Source organism: Sparus aurata, chromosome 11 (genome assembly GCF_900880675.1).
Source record: "Sparus aurata chromosome 11, fSpaAur1.1, whole genome shotgun sequence".
Lineage (NCBI taxonomy): Eukaryota > Metazoa > Chordata > Actinopteri > Spariformes > Sparidae > Sparus > Sparus aurata.
This window is the reverse complement of record NC_044197.1, coordinates 17,179,017-17,195,639: the sequence shown is the minus strand read 5'-3', so window position 1 is coordinate 17,195,639 and position 16,623 is coordinate 17,179,017. Positions and strand designations below refer to the sequence as shown.

The 16,623-nt window shown below is 40.1% G+C and overlaps 3 protein-coding genes across 5 annotated transcripts; 2 read left to right on the top strand and 1 right to left on the bottom strand.

Moving 5' to 3' along the window:
- The first annotated feature begins 374 nt into the window (after positions 1–374).
- On the top strand, positions 375–7,066 carry rpf1 (ribosome production factor 1 homolog). The gene is made up of 9 exons (XM_030433422.1): positions 375–740; positions 1,714–1,770; positions 1,917–1,997; positions 2,083–2,178; positions 2,381–2,534; positions 3,282–3,364; positions 3,501–3,682; positions 3,788–3,914; positions 6,475–7,066. Exons 1-9 carry the CDS (start codon positions 483–485, stop codon positions 6,514–6,516), a joined length of 1,080 nt encoding a protein of 359 aa, XP_030289282.1. The 5' UTR covers positions 375–482; the 3' UTR covers positions 6,517–7,066.
- On the bottom strand, positions 7,060–8,525 carry LOC115591413 (guanine nucleotide-binding protein G(I)/G(S)/G(O) subunit gamma-5). The gene is made up of 3 exons (XM_030433423.1): positions 8,323–8,525; positions 7,999–8,150; positions 7,060–7,363 (listed from the first exon to the last, which is right to left on the bottom strand). The coding sequence occupies exons 1-2, from the start codon at positions 8,401–8,403 to the stop codon at positions 8,025–8,027; spliced, it is 207 nt and encodes a 68-aa protein (XP_030289283.1). The 5' UTR covers positions 8,404–8,525; the 3' UTR covers positions 7,060–7,363; positions 7,999–8,024.
- Positions 8,526–9,434: 909 nt separating this feature from the next.
- On the top strand, positions 9,435–16,042 carry spata1 (spermatogenesis associated 1). 3 transcript variants are annotated; one of them, XM_030433416.1, is made up of 12 exons: positions 9,435–9,588; positions 9,706–9,812; positions 10,546–10,663; positions 10,890–10,943; positions 12,414–12,843; positions 13,353–13,518; positions 13,599–13,653; positions 13,956–14,073; positions 14,164–14,289; positions 14,567–14,742; positions 15,014–15,112; positions 15,676–16,042. In XM_030433416.1, the coding sequence occupies exons 1-12, from the start codon at positions 9,529–9,531 to the stop codon at positions 15,823–15,825; spliced, it is 1,659 nt and encodes a 552-aa protein (XP_030289276.1). In that variant the 5' UTR covers positions 9,435–9,528; the 3' UTR covers positions 15,826–16,042. The 3 variants fall into 3 exon arrangements, with proteins under 3 accessions (XP_030289276.1, XP_030289277.1, XP_030289278.1); XM_030433417.1 differs by lacking the exon at positions 9,706–9,812 and having other exon boundaries at positions 10,890–10,939; XM_030433418.1 differs by lacking the exon at positions 9,435–9,588 and having other exon boundaries at positions 10,890–10,939.
- The last annotated feature ends 581 nt before the right edge of the window (positions 16,043–16,623 follow it).

Genomic DNA, 16,623 nt, shown 5'->3' with positions numbered 1-16,623 from the left:
GCATTGCTAACAACAACAGATCTGATCATTATTAACAATGACTTACAATAGTTTGAGAACGTTTTGCACAACAGCAGACGGCAATCTTGCAGCCACATCAACTACAGCAAGTACATTAAGTTCCCCAGACTCCCTTCTGAAATCGCACCATTTTGTGAGTTGTTGAGTTAGCAGAGACTTTATAAACTTTGCGAAGCGCTGTTTTTGACAAATTCTTAAATACTTGGGCCTTCCTGTAAATTCGGCATATGTTATAGCCTTCTTTTGCCGGGTGCTGTAGCCTCTTTAGCCTTTTAAAAGTGGGCGTTTTATTTTTTTTCCCCAGCTATACTCCTCCTCACCACTAGGTGTCCCCACCATAGTTTCTCCGACGACCACGACTCGGTCACTTCCTGTCCCCGGTAGTGAACACACGAACAGGCAGCAGGCAGCACACACGTGAGGGGCAAAGAAAACAGCCAAAACAGACAACTGAAAACAAGATGGACATTACAGAGGTCCCCGTGAGTCAGTACAACAAGGGTAAGAAAAAGAAGACTAAGACGCCGAAGAAGAAGAGAGTCAGCGGGGAGGGAAATGTAGAAGGCGGCGGAGTTGAGACGAAGGAGGAGCAGGAGGAGAAGATGGAGAAGAGCGAGCAGGCAGCTGCTGCTTTCCCCCCCAGCTTCAGTGTGTCCGAAATCAAGAATAAACAGCGGAGACACCTCATGTTCATGAAGTTCAAGCAGGAGAAAAGAAAGGTAACAGAGGGCATATAGCAGCTGGCGCTGTCATCAGCAAGATAGCTAAGCTACTATACACTTAGCTGCTAGCTTGTTACTCACAGCTAGCTGAACCAATGCAGTCAGGTACAACAGACAGTCTTTCCATAAATACCCCCTTCATGTAAGGTTATAAAGTTCAGGTCTGGTTCATGTTGAATGGCACTATGTAGGTGTAAAGTATTCCTGATATTGTCATATTGAGTGTAGGTGTATGGTTACATTCACTGCAAATGTGATATACTTGGGAGCTTCAATTCGTGCTGTGCCATGCTGCATTTTAGAGGAAAATGTTTGACATCTTTCCCCACGATATTTATCTGAAAGCTCTATAAATTGGTTATAATACTTTTTGATTATATGACTTATGATTTATACGTGCAATACCTAAGATACATATATAGACTACAACTCAAAAGTAGTTGGGGATATTGGCATATGTTAATGTTTCACTTGATTGTAATTCTGACAAATTTGAATTTTTGTTTTGTGAATATTTTTGGACACATTTCATTTGACTTTTAGTGCATGCCCACATGCACATGCATATAAACACCCACATTCCAATATCCTTGACTAATGTTGAGGAGTGTTTAATCATTGTTGATCTTTCTGTCAGATAGGTATTGAATCAGTCTTAGTGTCCATAAAATCATCTTTTTCTGCACTTTTTTGTGTCTAGAAAACAAGCAGTTTTCATATCACTGCATATTATTCATATTCACTGATGCTCATATATCTGTGATAGGCCAGTATAAGCTGATAACATCAGTCAGGCTCTATCCTCTATACAAACAGAGTGACAAACCCTTCCAATGCTTGCTAATCACCAACTTTCAAGATAATTTTCTGACAATTAATCAATTTAGTTACTTTGAGCACAACAGTAGATCTAAGATACAACCTCAGTCATGAAATTTCAGTGTTCTTATTTTCTGTCATCACATTTCAGCAAAAGTTGCAGCTGAAGAAAAAGAAGAAAAAAGAAAGGGAGGCTTTAGGTGACAAGGTGAGTTTTTTTTCTTTTTTTTTTACTCTTGTCCCAGATGAAGGCACTCATTTCACTCTTGCTCTTAAATACATTTTACCATTATACAAAGTAGCAGTGTTGAAGTTGGGCATTACATTTTTCCTGTATTCTGTCCCCTAATGTAGGCTCCGCCAAAAGAGGTCCCGAAGACGATAGAAAACCAGAGGGTGTATGATGAGACAACAGTCAACCCAGAAGATGAAGAGGTACGGCCCTAATCTGGCTGACCTTGAAAAATGATCTCAGGTTATGATTGGAATTAATCTGCATTCATTTGTGTGTCATCTTCAGGTTGCATTTGACGAGGGAACGGATGAGTTTTGTTCCTACTTCAATGGGCTGACAAACCCCAAAGTGCTCATTACAACATCAGACAGACCCAGAGGGGTAAGTGGCAGCTGCTTAGAAAAATATGTTATGTTGCATAAAACATTGAGGCTGTTGTACATTCAGTGTGTGACTGACATGTTATAGACACTGTATGAATTATCCTCAGGTGGTAAAGTGGCATCTGCGTAACAATGTCTCAAACATAATTTTTAAACCATGTCTGTTTAACACATTGATGCTTCTCTAATGTTTCTTTCAGAGGACGGTGAGGTTTTGTGAGCAGCTGGCCACAGTGATCCCAAACGCCTACGTGTACTACAGAAGAGGTTTGGCCCTGAAGAGGGTCGTCCCTCAGTGCATCGCCAGGAACTTCACCTACGTTATGGTCGTCAACGAGGATCGCAAAGTGCCCAGTATCCTCAAACCCGAGCTTCGGACCACTTTTATTTAAAGGAAGCTCAATAATGAATATGAAAGTACCAAATAGTCCAAAGCTTCATTAATAATGTTGGCATTTCAATTATTTTTATACATCTTTTTTGCATGTGTTTTCATTCTGTGTAAACCTACTATTTCTGTGCAGTTTCAGACAAAAATTAGATGTTACTAATATTAATAGAATTATACTATTCCAGTTGTGGCTGCATATGATTGTTTGACTCTTGTAATCAGACATTTCCAATAACTCCGGGACATTGTAGTCTGAAGGTGGAATCATTTCTAAAATTCACATTGTTTTATAGAACAAACCAGATTTGGTGTCATTTGGCCTTTCAAATTTTTTTCCACTGCAGTCGGACGGTCTGTTCTCTCGCTTGTTGCGAATAAAGAGATGCACACACCTGAGCTAACAGAGCACTAACGCAGCAATCTAACAGTACGATAAAATACATTTAGCCAAAAATACCAATAAATCTATTTTGGCTCCATGTAATTCCACGATTTTATTGGGTTTGATTTATTTTTTATATGTGTTTTTTAATGGTGACAGACATTCTAGACTTTATTTGAAAAACCTCAACAACAAAAAAAAATGCTGACATTTGGTACAATCCTATAACGTCACAGTGAGTTACTAAATACTTGTAGTGACTCTACACCGGCAAACTTTGACTAGCTGAGCTGTTTTTAATGTCTGCTCCCTTGACTTTGACTTTAAGATGGTCTGGTTCTCTGTCATTTACCTGATGGGCCGACAGCACACTTCAAAGTCAGCAGCGTACGACTACGTAAGGAGATGAAGGTAAGTTGTTAAATTCCCCCACGTCTCTGTTCTGCTTAAATGTGAAATGTGTAACACAATGACAACAGGTGATAATGGTTTTTTATAGCATGCTTCTTTGTGATCCCATCTTAATTATTGCGTTTCCTCTCTGCAGAGACGAGGCAAAGAGCCAACTGAACACTCCCCGGAGGTGATCCTCAACAACTTCAGCACACGTCTGGGCCACAGCATCGGCCGGCTGTTTGCTGCTCTCTTTCCACAAGACCCCCAGTTTGTGGGTCGACAGGTTGCCACCTTCCACAACCAGAGAGACTTCATCTTTTTCAGATTTCACAGGTGAGAATTTTAACTGTGAACTCTGGTCAATTTTCAGAAGCTGTGTAAGATTCTTCTCGGACTTTAAAAGGCCATTATTAAACAGTTTTTATTGGATCTATTAAGGTACATCTTCAAGAATGAGAAGAAGGTTGGCATTCAAGAGCTTGGACCCCGCTTCACCCTCAAGCTGCGCTCTTTGCAGAAAGGCACTTTTGACTCAAAGTTTGGGGAGTACGAGTGGGTCCTGAAGGTGAGTCTTTCTGCTGTTACAGTTTTCTTTAAGATGCAAGAAGAGTTGTGCTGTTTGATCTAATGTTGGTAAAGTTGGCTCTTTATCAGTAGCAATTTGTTTCATGCCACACACAGTTTTTTGATGTTACTTGCAGTAGACTTGCTGCCAGGGTTGTTCTAGAGCCCGACCAATAAAGGATTTTTAAGGCCGATACTGATACAAATATTATCGGCCCAATTTCCCGATTCGATTCCGATTATTGAAGTCTCGATTCGATTACAAATCGATTTTCGATTATTAACGATTATCGATTCGATTTTCAATTATTAACGATTATCGATCTTCCATTTAACACCAGTCAGCTGCTGAATTATTTTACTTATCTTGGGAGTAACACCTCACAGCACCTTTAATATTGTATAGTGTAACTGTAATATCAAAATTATTATTTTTTAATTTGTTTTAAATGTAGTGTTTCACTGTTAAAAGAAAGCTGCCAAGCTCAGCAGCTGGACTCATGTTAGAAGCATTGTTGGTGACGAGAACCAGGGCGTGTTTCTCTCTTCCCCACTCGTCTGCCATTGCTTTGAGAAACTCACACATATTTGCGCTTGTGTGGCTATCATCCATAGCTTTCGTCTGAAGTACGTAGGACATTAGCTTCCATTAACTGCTGACATAATGAGCTGTAACGGTCACATGTGAGACTGTAGCTCTGGATGTCCAGGCATCGCAGGTTATTGCTACCCTGTGAGCAGAGTTGAGGGACACTTGCACGGAAAGCTTTGTCTCCTTGTAAAGATTTGGAATCGATTTAAGTGTGAAAAAGCTCCGGGATGGAATAACATATCTTGGCTCCAGACTGTGGACCATGTAGCGGAAGCCAGTAAGAGGAGGACTCCAGTTTGTATTAGTATTTTAAAAAAAAATTATTTGTATTTATTTATTTTTTTAAAATCGATTTTTGGAAATTTAATAATCGAATCATAATCGTCAATATTATAATCGCGATTAAGCAATAATCGATTTTTTTCACCACCCCTTATATATATATATATATATATATATATATATATATATATATATATATATATATATATATATATATATATATATATATATATATATATATATATATATATATATATAAAAAATAATCCAGACACGCGTAACAAAATATAAACAGATTTCTGTAACATTAGTTGTTTATGAGACCTCACTGAAATAATGTGAAAATGCAGTTTTAAAAAAACCCTTTGTTTTATTGTCACAACAGAACAGAGGAACATCAAAATATATTAAAGGGTTTGTGGCGTTCTAAACACGAATGTTCCCAACAGGGACGTCGTAAAGCGGGGGTTCCCTCACTTTTTTAGCTTGCAAGCTACTTTCAAAATGACCAGGTCATAATGATCTACCTACATAAAAAATACTAAACATCTATTTATACATACACTGAGTATACTTTGTATAACAAAATGCATAACTGATATTGAGAGAGTAATGTAACCCTTGGTATTGCACATAAAAATTGACAGCAGTAATGCACATAGGTGACAAACAGCCATAAATACTGCACACAATTTACACACCGGGAGCTGGTGGATTTCTCCATAAAGTTTTGAAAAATGTTCTCTCCCCGCATGCATTCTTTCATGGGCAGTAATGTTAATAGCTCCTCTTTTGCAGTCATAGCTGTAAACACCATCCGAATTATAATGCACAACTGGGCTGTATTGCTGGTGTCTGTACACTCGTCTAATTGCAGAGAAACACTCGCAGTCTGCAATGTCTCTCCGAAGCTGCTGTGTCAAATCCTCGGCCATTACTTCACAGCTGTATTGTACGTCTTGACAGCTGAAGAGCTTTGACTGATGATAATATTTCTTAAAATCCCGAAACGAGGAGTCAGCTGCCTCAATGAAGGCCTCTTTTATCATCTCTCCATCTTGGAAGGACTTCTTATTAATAATAGAGTGACTCACCCGATGCTTCAGTGTCGGCCTTTGCTTGTGAATTCCACTGTGTGAAAAACAACTGATGTCCAATTAACTGTGATTTTAGTTCCCTCACCTTTCGCAGCTCGCTTTTCAGAGGGAAGTCAGTGTTGTACTTTTTATGAACAGTTCAAAAGTGCCTCTCAACATTCCCCCTTCTTCAGAATAGTGATGGTAGTTTGACAAATCATACAAATGCACATTTATCTTTTGTTGATATCAATTGAAGCCGCTAACCAGGTCACTTAGCTCGGTTGTGTTTTGCAGTTGCTAGCGCGTTTGTGCAAGCATGGTGACCCGTGACCCGTACAAGGAGAGATCTCAGACTGGCCCTCCTGTACGTCAACCAGGTGGATAGACTCGATTGGCCGTTCGGAGATTTATTCGTTCATTTTCCTACTGCTTAATCTAAAAAAAACAAAAAACATTGTCCAGTCAATAAATCGGTCGGGCTCTTGGTTGTTCATTCATAAATGTTTGCAATGCACTTGTGACATGTTTAAATCACTCTTTAAATGCGACTCAACATTTGTCCCAGGCTTCTCCTGTCAATCTAAAACATAAGATTTTTCTCTTTCCAGCGCCATGAAATGGATGAATGCAGACGGAAGTTCCAGCTTTGAAAACAAAATGGCAACCAGCCTCTCCAAGATATAACCGCCATTTGTGGCTTTGTACAGATGGACTTTAAAGTGGATATCCAGATTCGAGGACAACTAGTGGCCAACAGTTTACACACAATTGGAGGTTGAACACTCATGAATGGATTCTATGAGAGCACATCGCCATAGATTGTCACACACAATGACAATGGCTTCTATAAAGCTACATCTGTGATTCCTTCTGGAGTCTTCTTGTGTGGGACAGGAGCCTGTAGCTCATAACAAGGATAACTGTTCGTTGGGGGACATGCTGGGACTCCACGGTAATCCTTATAACATGAAAATTTTGATCTGTATGTGCATGTCAGACCTGTACTGACTTTTAAGTTCCCATCATATTCATAAACTGTATGAATAACTGTATAACTTTGTTAATCAAAGTCATGGTAAATACAGTGAATTAAGTGCAAAAGGAGCCAGTGTCTGGAAATGTGGAAGCCCTTCAAATTGTCTACAGATTTCTAAATGTGTATATACCTTTTAATAAAAACATGTAGTGGCAAGTTTAAAATGTGGAAATGTCATTTATTTCTTCTCAAAATCAGCATGATAAAATGTACAATTCAAAAGGCACATGTGTGTTGATATGGGTTAGTTACTTCTAAGCCTTCTGAGAAGGTTAAGACATTTATTGTGCCACATGAGCACCTGGAAATGTTTGTGTGAGATTTTACAAAGGCAAAAGTAAAAAAACAAAACAGTTAAGTTAGATGTTTGTCCCCAAAATCCTGAATCACTCCTGAGATGATTCCAGTCCACAGCGCAGGTCCTGCAGCCCAGTTCCATAAGGCACCACAACGTCCACCACCTGCTGGACCATCACATTGATTAGTCAAAGCTAAATACATTTTTTCTCAAAAGCAGTACTGTATGTCATTAACACTTTTGAAACTAGTTTACGGTCTCTTACATGCTGCTACTTGTCCAAGACATTCCAGGTACTGTAGTGTAGCACCACGCGTATGTATACTAAGGGCTGCAAATAATGTTCATTTTAATTGTTTGGTTTATAAAATGGTAAAAATATTGATCAGTGTTTCCAGAGAAGAAGACATCTTCAAATGTTTTTGTGTCCACAGCCAACAGGTTTTCGGTTGTCTGTCAGAGGAGTTCAGAAACGGAAACCATTTCGATCCTGATGTTTTGATAAAACCAGTTAAAGCTCGTCTGACAGGCCTATCCTCAACTGCATGTCTTCAAGTGTGTGTTTTTTATCTTTAACATAAATAATGATGTTTGTAATCGTGTGTTACTTTGGACATTAAGTGACTTGTCAAGAAAAACCTACCATTTCATCTCATGTTCATCTGAGTGATTTAGATGTTGTAAGAGTCGATGGATGTGATCGACAACAGGTGTTGAAAGGGACCAGGGTTGTGACAATCACAGAGAATGAAGTGAGCCGGTCTCACTCAGAGGACTAGGTGCTGTGGTACTACTCACAGAGGCGGAGGCTCGGTCAGTCGGTGCTATAGGAAGGAGCAGACTTTCTGCGGTCTGAACGGGTTGTTGCTGGACGACATGCCGGTGAGCAGAGGGTCCTGCTGGGCGTTCTGGAGGCAAAACTGCTGCAGGTCCGCTGCGGCCTGGGACACCTGTGGGGAACAGCCGGAGAGTTAGCCTCTGATATCTTCTGTAACACCTCTGTGGCCCAAATAAAGAGGGTCTGTTGGGTCACATCACCGGCAGCACCACGAAAAGAAAGCAACAAGTGAACACAACACAACACACGCCCTAAATAGTTAGCGGTCTAAACCAGTGACTAACCTTAACTCTGTTTATGCCAGCTTCAAGGCGTAACTGTTGGACGACTTTCTTCATCGCTACGATGCTGGATGACCCCGACATTGTCAAGATTTAGAGGGAATGTAGTCTTCAAAAAGGAACAGTATAAAACTTTACGAGCACTTCACTGTTGCTACCTAGCTTGTTGACTACTTCTTCCTCGTTTCCGGTTTTCTTTAAAGGAGTGTCCGCCGGTGTTGCCTTCATGAGATGTACTGAAACTGCAAGCATTGTTTTTCCAACTGTCTCCACCTGAACTTATTTGAGGAAATTTCAACAAATGACAACACGTACATGAAAGAAATAACCTTTTTTAAAAATATTTTAATATTACTACTTTAATTCACAGCAATAAGAAGGACATGTATAGCCTTACCATTATGTATGCTTTGTTTCACATTTTTGATGATAATTCTCCAATACTTCAACTTTGTAATCAATTGCAGACGTCCTTGTGTATGTTGTCTGGTCAATGTAAACCTAAACTTAAAAACACGGCTGGGCTTTTAAGGGAAAAAAACTAATTTCTTGACAATAGTTACGAACTTTTACAACTTCTAGTGCACATGAAGGCAGCATCAGTGCAAATGGAACTGCGGTCTCTAGTGGTGAAAACGCGTCATCACACTGAACATCATAACCAGCCATATCATAAAACCTTGACATAAAACCCTGTTTCCCATATAATTATGATTTTGTTAATTTGTCAATGAATTGTGTTTAAAGTAAAGTAGTCAGATGAGCTATAAAACAATACAACAACCAAAATTTAACAATGTCACTTGCTGCTTTACCATGTTAAAACTACATTATTCCTTCAGTCCAGATTAACGATTAATAGATAAAAGTTGAATAAAATCCCATGACCACAACAACAGCAGTCACACTTTGAAATAAAAAAATAACACAAAAATAGCTCTTGAAATAGTGTGCGTACAAATTGTTTATACCTACCTCATTGGTGCAAGACATTTCCAGCTCTAGTTGTCATCATCAGCACCGGAGCAACCACTGTTGGCACTCTCATAAAAGAAACTCTGCTGGACGACTGACTGTGTTTGATTACACCAGATTGTTACTTGGCAGTCCACGCCTCCACAGGCTTCCTGCAAATAAACTAACGGAAATCTACCCCTCCTGTCTGAGTGTGGCTGTCTCTGCTGCTCCTTAAGCTGAGCTGGACTGATAATGGAGCTGTCTTGTGAGTCAGTGAGGTATCCTGAGGGCAGTCGACCTGCCAGCTGCAAGGTACGCCAAGGGGATTGATGTAATGGAATTAGAGTTACGTAAAGAAAATATCCTCAACGTTTGTAAAGAAATATCCTCACTGAAAAAAAGTGTTGTCGTCTGTTTGTGTGTGTTCAGTTTGTGGAGCTCCATGTGCTGTATGTGCCAGATGACCAGTGGGATGTGAAGCTCAATAAAGTCCCTGCTGAAGCCATAGAGAGCTTCATATCAGCTGGCTTCATTAGGTGAAACTGCTGCCAATGTTTTAAACTTGTTTCAAGACGTTAAAGCTAGAAGAGGATAATTGTTTGTTCTACATTGTAGCCTGGTTTCACACATCCAGAGCCTAATTATGTACGCCTTGGGGAGATATTTGAAAGACTGATTGTTGCATCGATTAGAAATGTTTGTTGTCAGGTATTCCAATTCTTCTTTTTAACCAACCATGATAAACTGCATTTATAAATGTTCTGAGAGTTTTGACATGAATACATTTAAGTTAAAGTAAAGTAATAGTATAACAAATACCCTTTAGTGAGTGATGTCCATGAATTTCTTGTCCAGTCTTTATCTGCTTATTAACAGCAAGTGTCAGACAAATACAAAAAAAGATGAAAAAATATGTTTTTTCGTATATTTACTTAAGGGAAACCAAAAAGTCTTAAAATAAGTGTCAGTAGCTTAAAGCTTTCAAAGTGCAGCACAGCACATGAGGAAATATATCATATTTGCTTTTAAAGCTTGATAACAGCTTAAACCTTTGTGTTTCTGTTTAGCTCCAGCATAGAATAAACTTTTAATTGTTAATTGAGTGAACAGCATTTAGGCTAAAACAGGCTACTAAAATCCACTAAAACCCAGACAAGAAACTATTTCATGTGGCCTCTCCTGTGCTTTCAGTGTGAAAACATATCTGTCAAAAAGTCAAATGATCCTATGCTATCTAAAAATGTCCTTTTTTCTTCACTGTGGTATCAGAGTTTATCCCGATATCACACTGAAAACTCTGAGGAGCGAGCTCGGAGCTCTTCTCGGCGCGGAGAGGAGCGTCGACAAATTCTCCTTCCTGAAATGTGTGGGGCGCAGTTTGGCACTGGTGAGAGCAGCTGGCTGTTTACTGCGTTTTATTTTCTATGGCTGGTTGTGTTTCACGGGGCAGACCGTAGAGGGGAAACAATGCAGACAGTTTGATTAACAAGTCACACTATTCAAGCTCCAACACTAGAGGGTGTAAAGTATGTGTGTGTGAAGAGAGACAGAGAGAGTGAACACAGATTTTATTGTCACGCCTCTTACAACAAGCAAATTCTCTTCTACTACAGGTCAAGAGCAAACAGGAGAGGGATCTGAAAGTGAAAACATTCGCTCCACCGTATGTATGTAGCATCTATGTTTCATATATCCATTTATTTGTGTGTGTATATATATATATATATATATATATATATATATATATAATTTTAAGTGACATTTGTTTTTTTTGGTAGTATTAATAATACATGTTATAATTTTTATTGCCTGTTCAAAACCTGCAGTCTGGCTGATAATGTGAGGGTTGAACTGCTCACAGACTCATCGGGCCCGCCCTTATAATAATCAGTGATGTTTGATATTAACCCAGATTACAACAACCAATGAGAGATGCCTCCCGGAGCAGCTGACCGTGCCGTCAAGCAACGATAAACACTCTTCTGGAGGCTAACTCTAGATAGCATACCACTGTTGACAGAAACTTAGAAATCTCACCTCGAGTTCTCGCTGAAGATGAAGTGTCTCCTGACTTATCCAGGCTCATTTAACCGTCTGCTATAGTTTATCTCTCACAGCAATGTGTCACCACAGCAAGTCGTCGTTACGCGCTGATCTCCATTCTGTTTATGTCTGCTTCCCCATGAGATCACGTGAGAGGGATCACATATGAGTCTAGCTGTATGTTCAAATTGCACCAAATTCAACGCTGCACTTCCTTTGGCCCTCAGCACCAAACATGGCAAAATGTATAAAAACCCTCCTGTGTGCTAAGTCACAGAAGGTGGATGACTATTATCTCTAAATTATGTGTTTGTTTGCCACCTGCTGACAAATGTTTTCCTTTAATTTGTTATGAACGTCAGTGATTCCCCGGATGTACTTTTAGATCTAACTCTTTTTTTGTGTTTTTTAGCTCAGCAGTTCTGCATTATCTGTTGATCATTGGATGCTTAAAGGATAAGATCACCCAAAAATGAAAATTCAGTCATTATGCACTCGACTCCATGGTGATGGGAAGATGGGAGAAGTTCTGTAGTCCACAAAACATTTCTGGAGCTTCACAGCAAAACAGTGTTGCAGTATATTCCGAAACAACTAAAGTAGAACGGGGACTTGTTTTACAATGTCAAAAAAACAACGAGTGACAAAAGGCTCTATTCAGCACGTCTGGTGTATTCCGAGTCTCATGAAGCCCTGAGATCCCAAATTGATTTGAAAAAGATTTATTTATTTACTTCAGACAAGTTGTATACTAATACTTGAAGATTTTGTCTTTTAAAAAGTCGTAAATAACATTTTCTCAGATCAAATTGGGATCTCTTGGGATTTCATGGAGACTTGGGTTACACAAGCAAAGCTGTATGTGGCCAATTTATCTTTTTTTTTTTTTTTTTTTGCGGTTGATTTTTATGTTTTAAAACGAGTCCAGATGTACTTCAGCTGTTAAGGAGAATGCAGCAACTCCTCTTTTGCTGTGAAGCTGTGGAAATGTTTTGTGGACTACAAAACATGAGGGTGAGTCGGTAATGACTGCGTTATCTTTATTGGTGAACTTGTCCTTTAACGTTCGATGTCTTGTCGTCACCTGTCTGCAGGCCCCGCAGCCAGAGCTCTACCTGTTGCCCTTTGTGGAGAGCGACAGCAGCGTTTGCTCCCAGTCTCTCACCCCAGACACCAGCAGCAGTTCCCCGGACCACCAGACCTATTACCACCCTCCCAAGACGTGCAGCCTGCCAGCAAGAACAAAAGAGCCTGTTAAATTCCCCCTCATCCCCCAGTGTTCCCATCAGCCACCTCCCACCCCCGGCCTGGAAGAGGAGGAAGAAGAGGAGGAGGAGGAAGAGGAGGAGGAGGAGGAAGAAGATGCAGAGCAGAGCTATAGTTCCTCAGAGGCAGAGGGAGAAAATGAAGAGGGGGGTCTTCCTTTTAACAAGTTAGATTGGGCAGAGCAGGAATGTTGCCCCAGGAAGCGTCAGAACCAAAGAGCACCACAGGCTGCTTCGCAGAGTAAAGGTGCAATCAAAGGTACAATTCATACATTTTCTCTGCAGCAAAGAATCTATTATCCACTGTCGTTGTACAAATCGTCGGTCAGTAGTGTGATGGGTTATCTGCCTTCAATTGGCACCTTGCCTGAATCTCCTCTTGTGCAGTTATATCCTGTGATGAAAGTGCTTGTTTCAGTTCTGATGACACTCACCATGTTTTTGGAAGTCATCGCTCCCATTTTTGCTGCTGAGCTATCCTCACTGTGGATGTGCATGAAGCTCATCTTCACTGAGAAGATCATTCCGGGCAAACAGACAAGCTCACAGACACAAAATAAGTCTTTTAACGTAAGAAAGAAGTACGTTTGTAGCTTCCGATCCACTGGCATTCTATAATAAGTTTAATATGGCTGTTTATCCATCTAGATTGTAATGGTGTGAGTGGCAGAGTTTTAGAGATATCTGTCAAAGACTGAACAGCAAAATGTCTTTCGCTGGATCTCACATCACAAAGCTAAGCTCTCTTCGATTCCTCTTCACCTGCAGCGTTACAGCGGCGTGAGGATGATACAGCTCAGGTGAAGGAGTTCCCGGGGACGGAAAAAAGCTCCAGAAAGAAGAAACAGCCCCACAGACAGAACAGAGTGGCCAGAGATTCAAGAGAAGCCCTGTCTCTAGAAGACAGAGATTCAGGCTTCTCCCTCACAGACGGGTGCTGTGCCTCATTTGTACTCTGCAGCGAATACCAGCGCAACCACAGCTGGTTGTTCTAATAAGTGTGTCTGTTTGCAGGCTCGGGAAATCAAAGGATGCTCTGAAGTCCATCAGGAATAAACCAACAAGTGGAGTAATGTATTGCATTACATATGTTTTTTTTTGTGTGTGTTTTTTTTAACATAGCTCAGCATGTCTCCTTCAGTCTTTTCTTTTGAGGAAGCTGCTCTTCAAGGATTTTCACAGGACTTTTAAAACAAGCAGGAAGTGTTCAGTTTCTTGTTGTTTGGTGATTAGTCCTAATTCCACCGTCAGCAGGTGGGCCTACTCGAGTGTGTGAGCTCTTTGAAGTGAACAAAGAGCCGGAATACAGACATAAAAGTCTATGTGGATGTTCGGAAGACTCATTCTGTTGTATTTATTGCTTGTTTTTAGGTGACAGAGAGTCCCGCGGTGTTGTCTCGGCCTGTTCGGTGCACCTCTCCCCCTCCAGGTGCACGCCTGGCCACCGTCACTCAAAAAACGTCCAGCTCTTCCGTCTTTCAGACAAACAGTAAGCTGTCACGGTGGCCACAAACCGGGCATTAACAACCATTAAAACGTTTTTTTGTTTGGCACAACTGAAATGGTTTGTGTGTGTTAGGAGAGGAACTGATTGAAGAAATCAAGCTGGTGAGGGAGGAGAGAAAGCAGCTGGAGTGGACGAGGCAAGAGTTGCTAAGAAAGGGGAAAGATCTGTTGGCTCAGAACAGACACCGCAGGAACCAAGGTGAGGAAAAAATACCCCAAAAGAATTTTAGAAGGAATAATCCAAGTCCTTACTTTGCCCTCACAATTGTTCCTTATGTGCTTCCAAAAACTTGCAACATAACAGTGTTGCAATGTGAAAACTAACTTCACCTCAAGGATAAATATTACAGTGCAAAAGCTCTCCTTGATAGTTATACCTGTTTGTGGAAAGCCTAATCATCTGGTGTTTTAATTGCAGCGGTCAATAAGCTAAAGATGAAGAAAAAGTAAAGATTAAAATGTTTATTTCTGAATAGCTCGTGACAGTTGGAAGAAGAAATATTTTGAAACCAAGAAAGCCACGGCACCACTGGAGGAAAATCTGAGAAACCTGCGACAAGAGCTGGAGACGTTTTATAACAAGCTCTTGCACCAGCTGCAGACCAGAGACAACCGAGGGAAGCTGAGGCGGCAGGGCAGATCCTCCATGAAGGTAAACTCTAGTTCACCTTATCAGCTGCTTTGTCAGTTTTGCCTTATATGAAAAAGGTAGCAAGGAATGTATTTGGATGAATAAACTTTTTTGCATTCAGTAGATTAAGTTGAAATGTTGTATTGTTTTTCTTTTACAGCATTTCTGAGTTCTATTGAAGTACTTATTGTCTAAAAGTTTCAATAGGGCAGTTAATAAAACACATATTTGTTGACCTTTTCTCAGACTTTAACATCACATAAATCACTAAAAGAGGGCTTGTGACTTTCAGAATGAGCTCATCATTCAGATCATGACAGAGAGCCAGGAGATTGACAACCTGAAGAGGAAGATAGAGGACGCCAAGATGAAGCTGGTAACAGAGATAAAGGTAACTGATTTTCTAGCGATCTATTATCTATCAAATAACAAAGGAAGCTACTGATATAATATGTAACATTTCTGCATTTAACATAACTACATTTTCAACAATAGACAGCAACTCCCATAATCCCAAGCTACTTACGTCTTGTTTTGATTGAGAGAACCAGTGTTAGCTGAAATTACATGCAGTTTTTTAACTTGTTGGTAATGAGACTTTTCCCTTTTTTTTAAATTTTTATTTGCAAAAGTCACAACACTTTCAACACTCTATCGGCATATTTGAACAACAAATATATAGTCATTTGGTACATTTTATGTCCCATATCCACTTCACACTCAACATAGTCATTTTTACAGAAACCCAAAGTCACACAGATGAACGTTTTCATTTCAACAAACCCTGTCACATCTGGGATTTTGTTCTGATAGCCTAAAAACAGTCACGTTTTAATCTCCACTTTAAGTATTACATGAGCTCCTTTTATCAGGTTAGGCTGCCTGACAGCTGCTGTGCCATCTGGTGCATTATGGTAACAAACTGTGTTATTTTTCAATGACCGTGCTGTGTAGTTGAGGAAACAGGCTGCCACAGAGCTGAGGGCCCTGAAGGCTGAGCTGGCCCAGAAGAAGAGCCAGTCCTCTCATCCTGGTCCCACAGTCTCTCTCTGCTTTGGAAACCCCACGCGGGACAGAGCGCAAGTCAAAAGCACCTCCATCTAACTGTTGGCTGCTGGGACCTGACAGATTTTGTTACATGTTTGTGTAAGCTTACTGTTTGTACGCAAGTTTTGTATTTTTGTGCTATTCTTTTTTGGAAATGTTATTTTTACTTAAAGGGTAGCTCCACCAATTTTAGACATTAAAGTGTGCTTACAGGTCTTAAGGAGTACTGCTGTATGTGCAAACAAAAGTTTATGATGAATTTTGTGGCTCCAGAAGAAGCTGTGTGTAATCTGATAAACTGTGATGTCCAGTGATGTCACTCAGTAGCTAAGTTGCATTGTGGGTAATGAAGACTTCAGGTTGTGAAAAGCAGTCCAGCAGTCTAACCTACACTGATCTAAGTCAATACAGCAGAACAGGATATTGTTTTTTTTTTTTTTTTTACTCCAACAATGCAACTGAGCCACTAGGCGACATCACTGGAGGAAATGTATCAGATTACATGTGTGCCACAAAAGGCGCAGTTACCCTTTAATATGCCATTTGATTTGTTAGTGATGCTAACACTGTTGACTTGTCAAAGGTATCAGGTGCTGTAAGCTAGCTGGTATAGGAAGAAAGCTAAAAAACTTAAATGCTTCAGAAAATGTACGCAAGTTTTGTATTTCTGTGCCATTCTTTTTTGGAAATTTTATTTTTACTTAAAGGGTAACTCCACCAATTTTAGACATTAAAGTGTGCTTACAGGTCTTAAGGAGTACTGCTGAATGTGCGAACAAAAGTTTAAGATGAATTTTGTGGCTCCAGAAGAAGCTGTGTGTAATCTGATAAACTGCCTCCAGTGATGTCACTCAG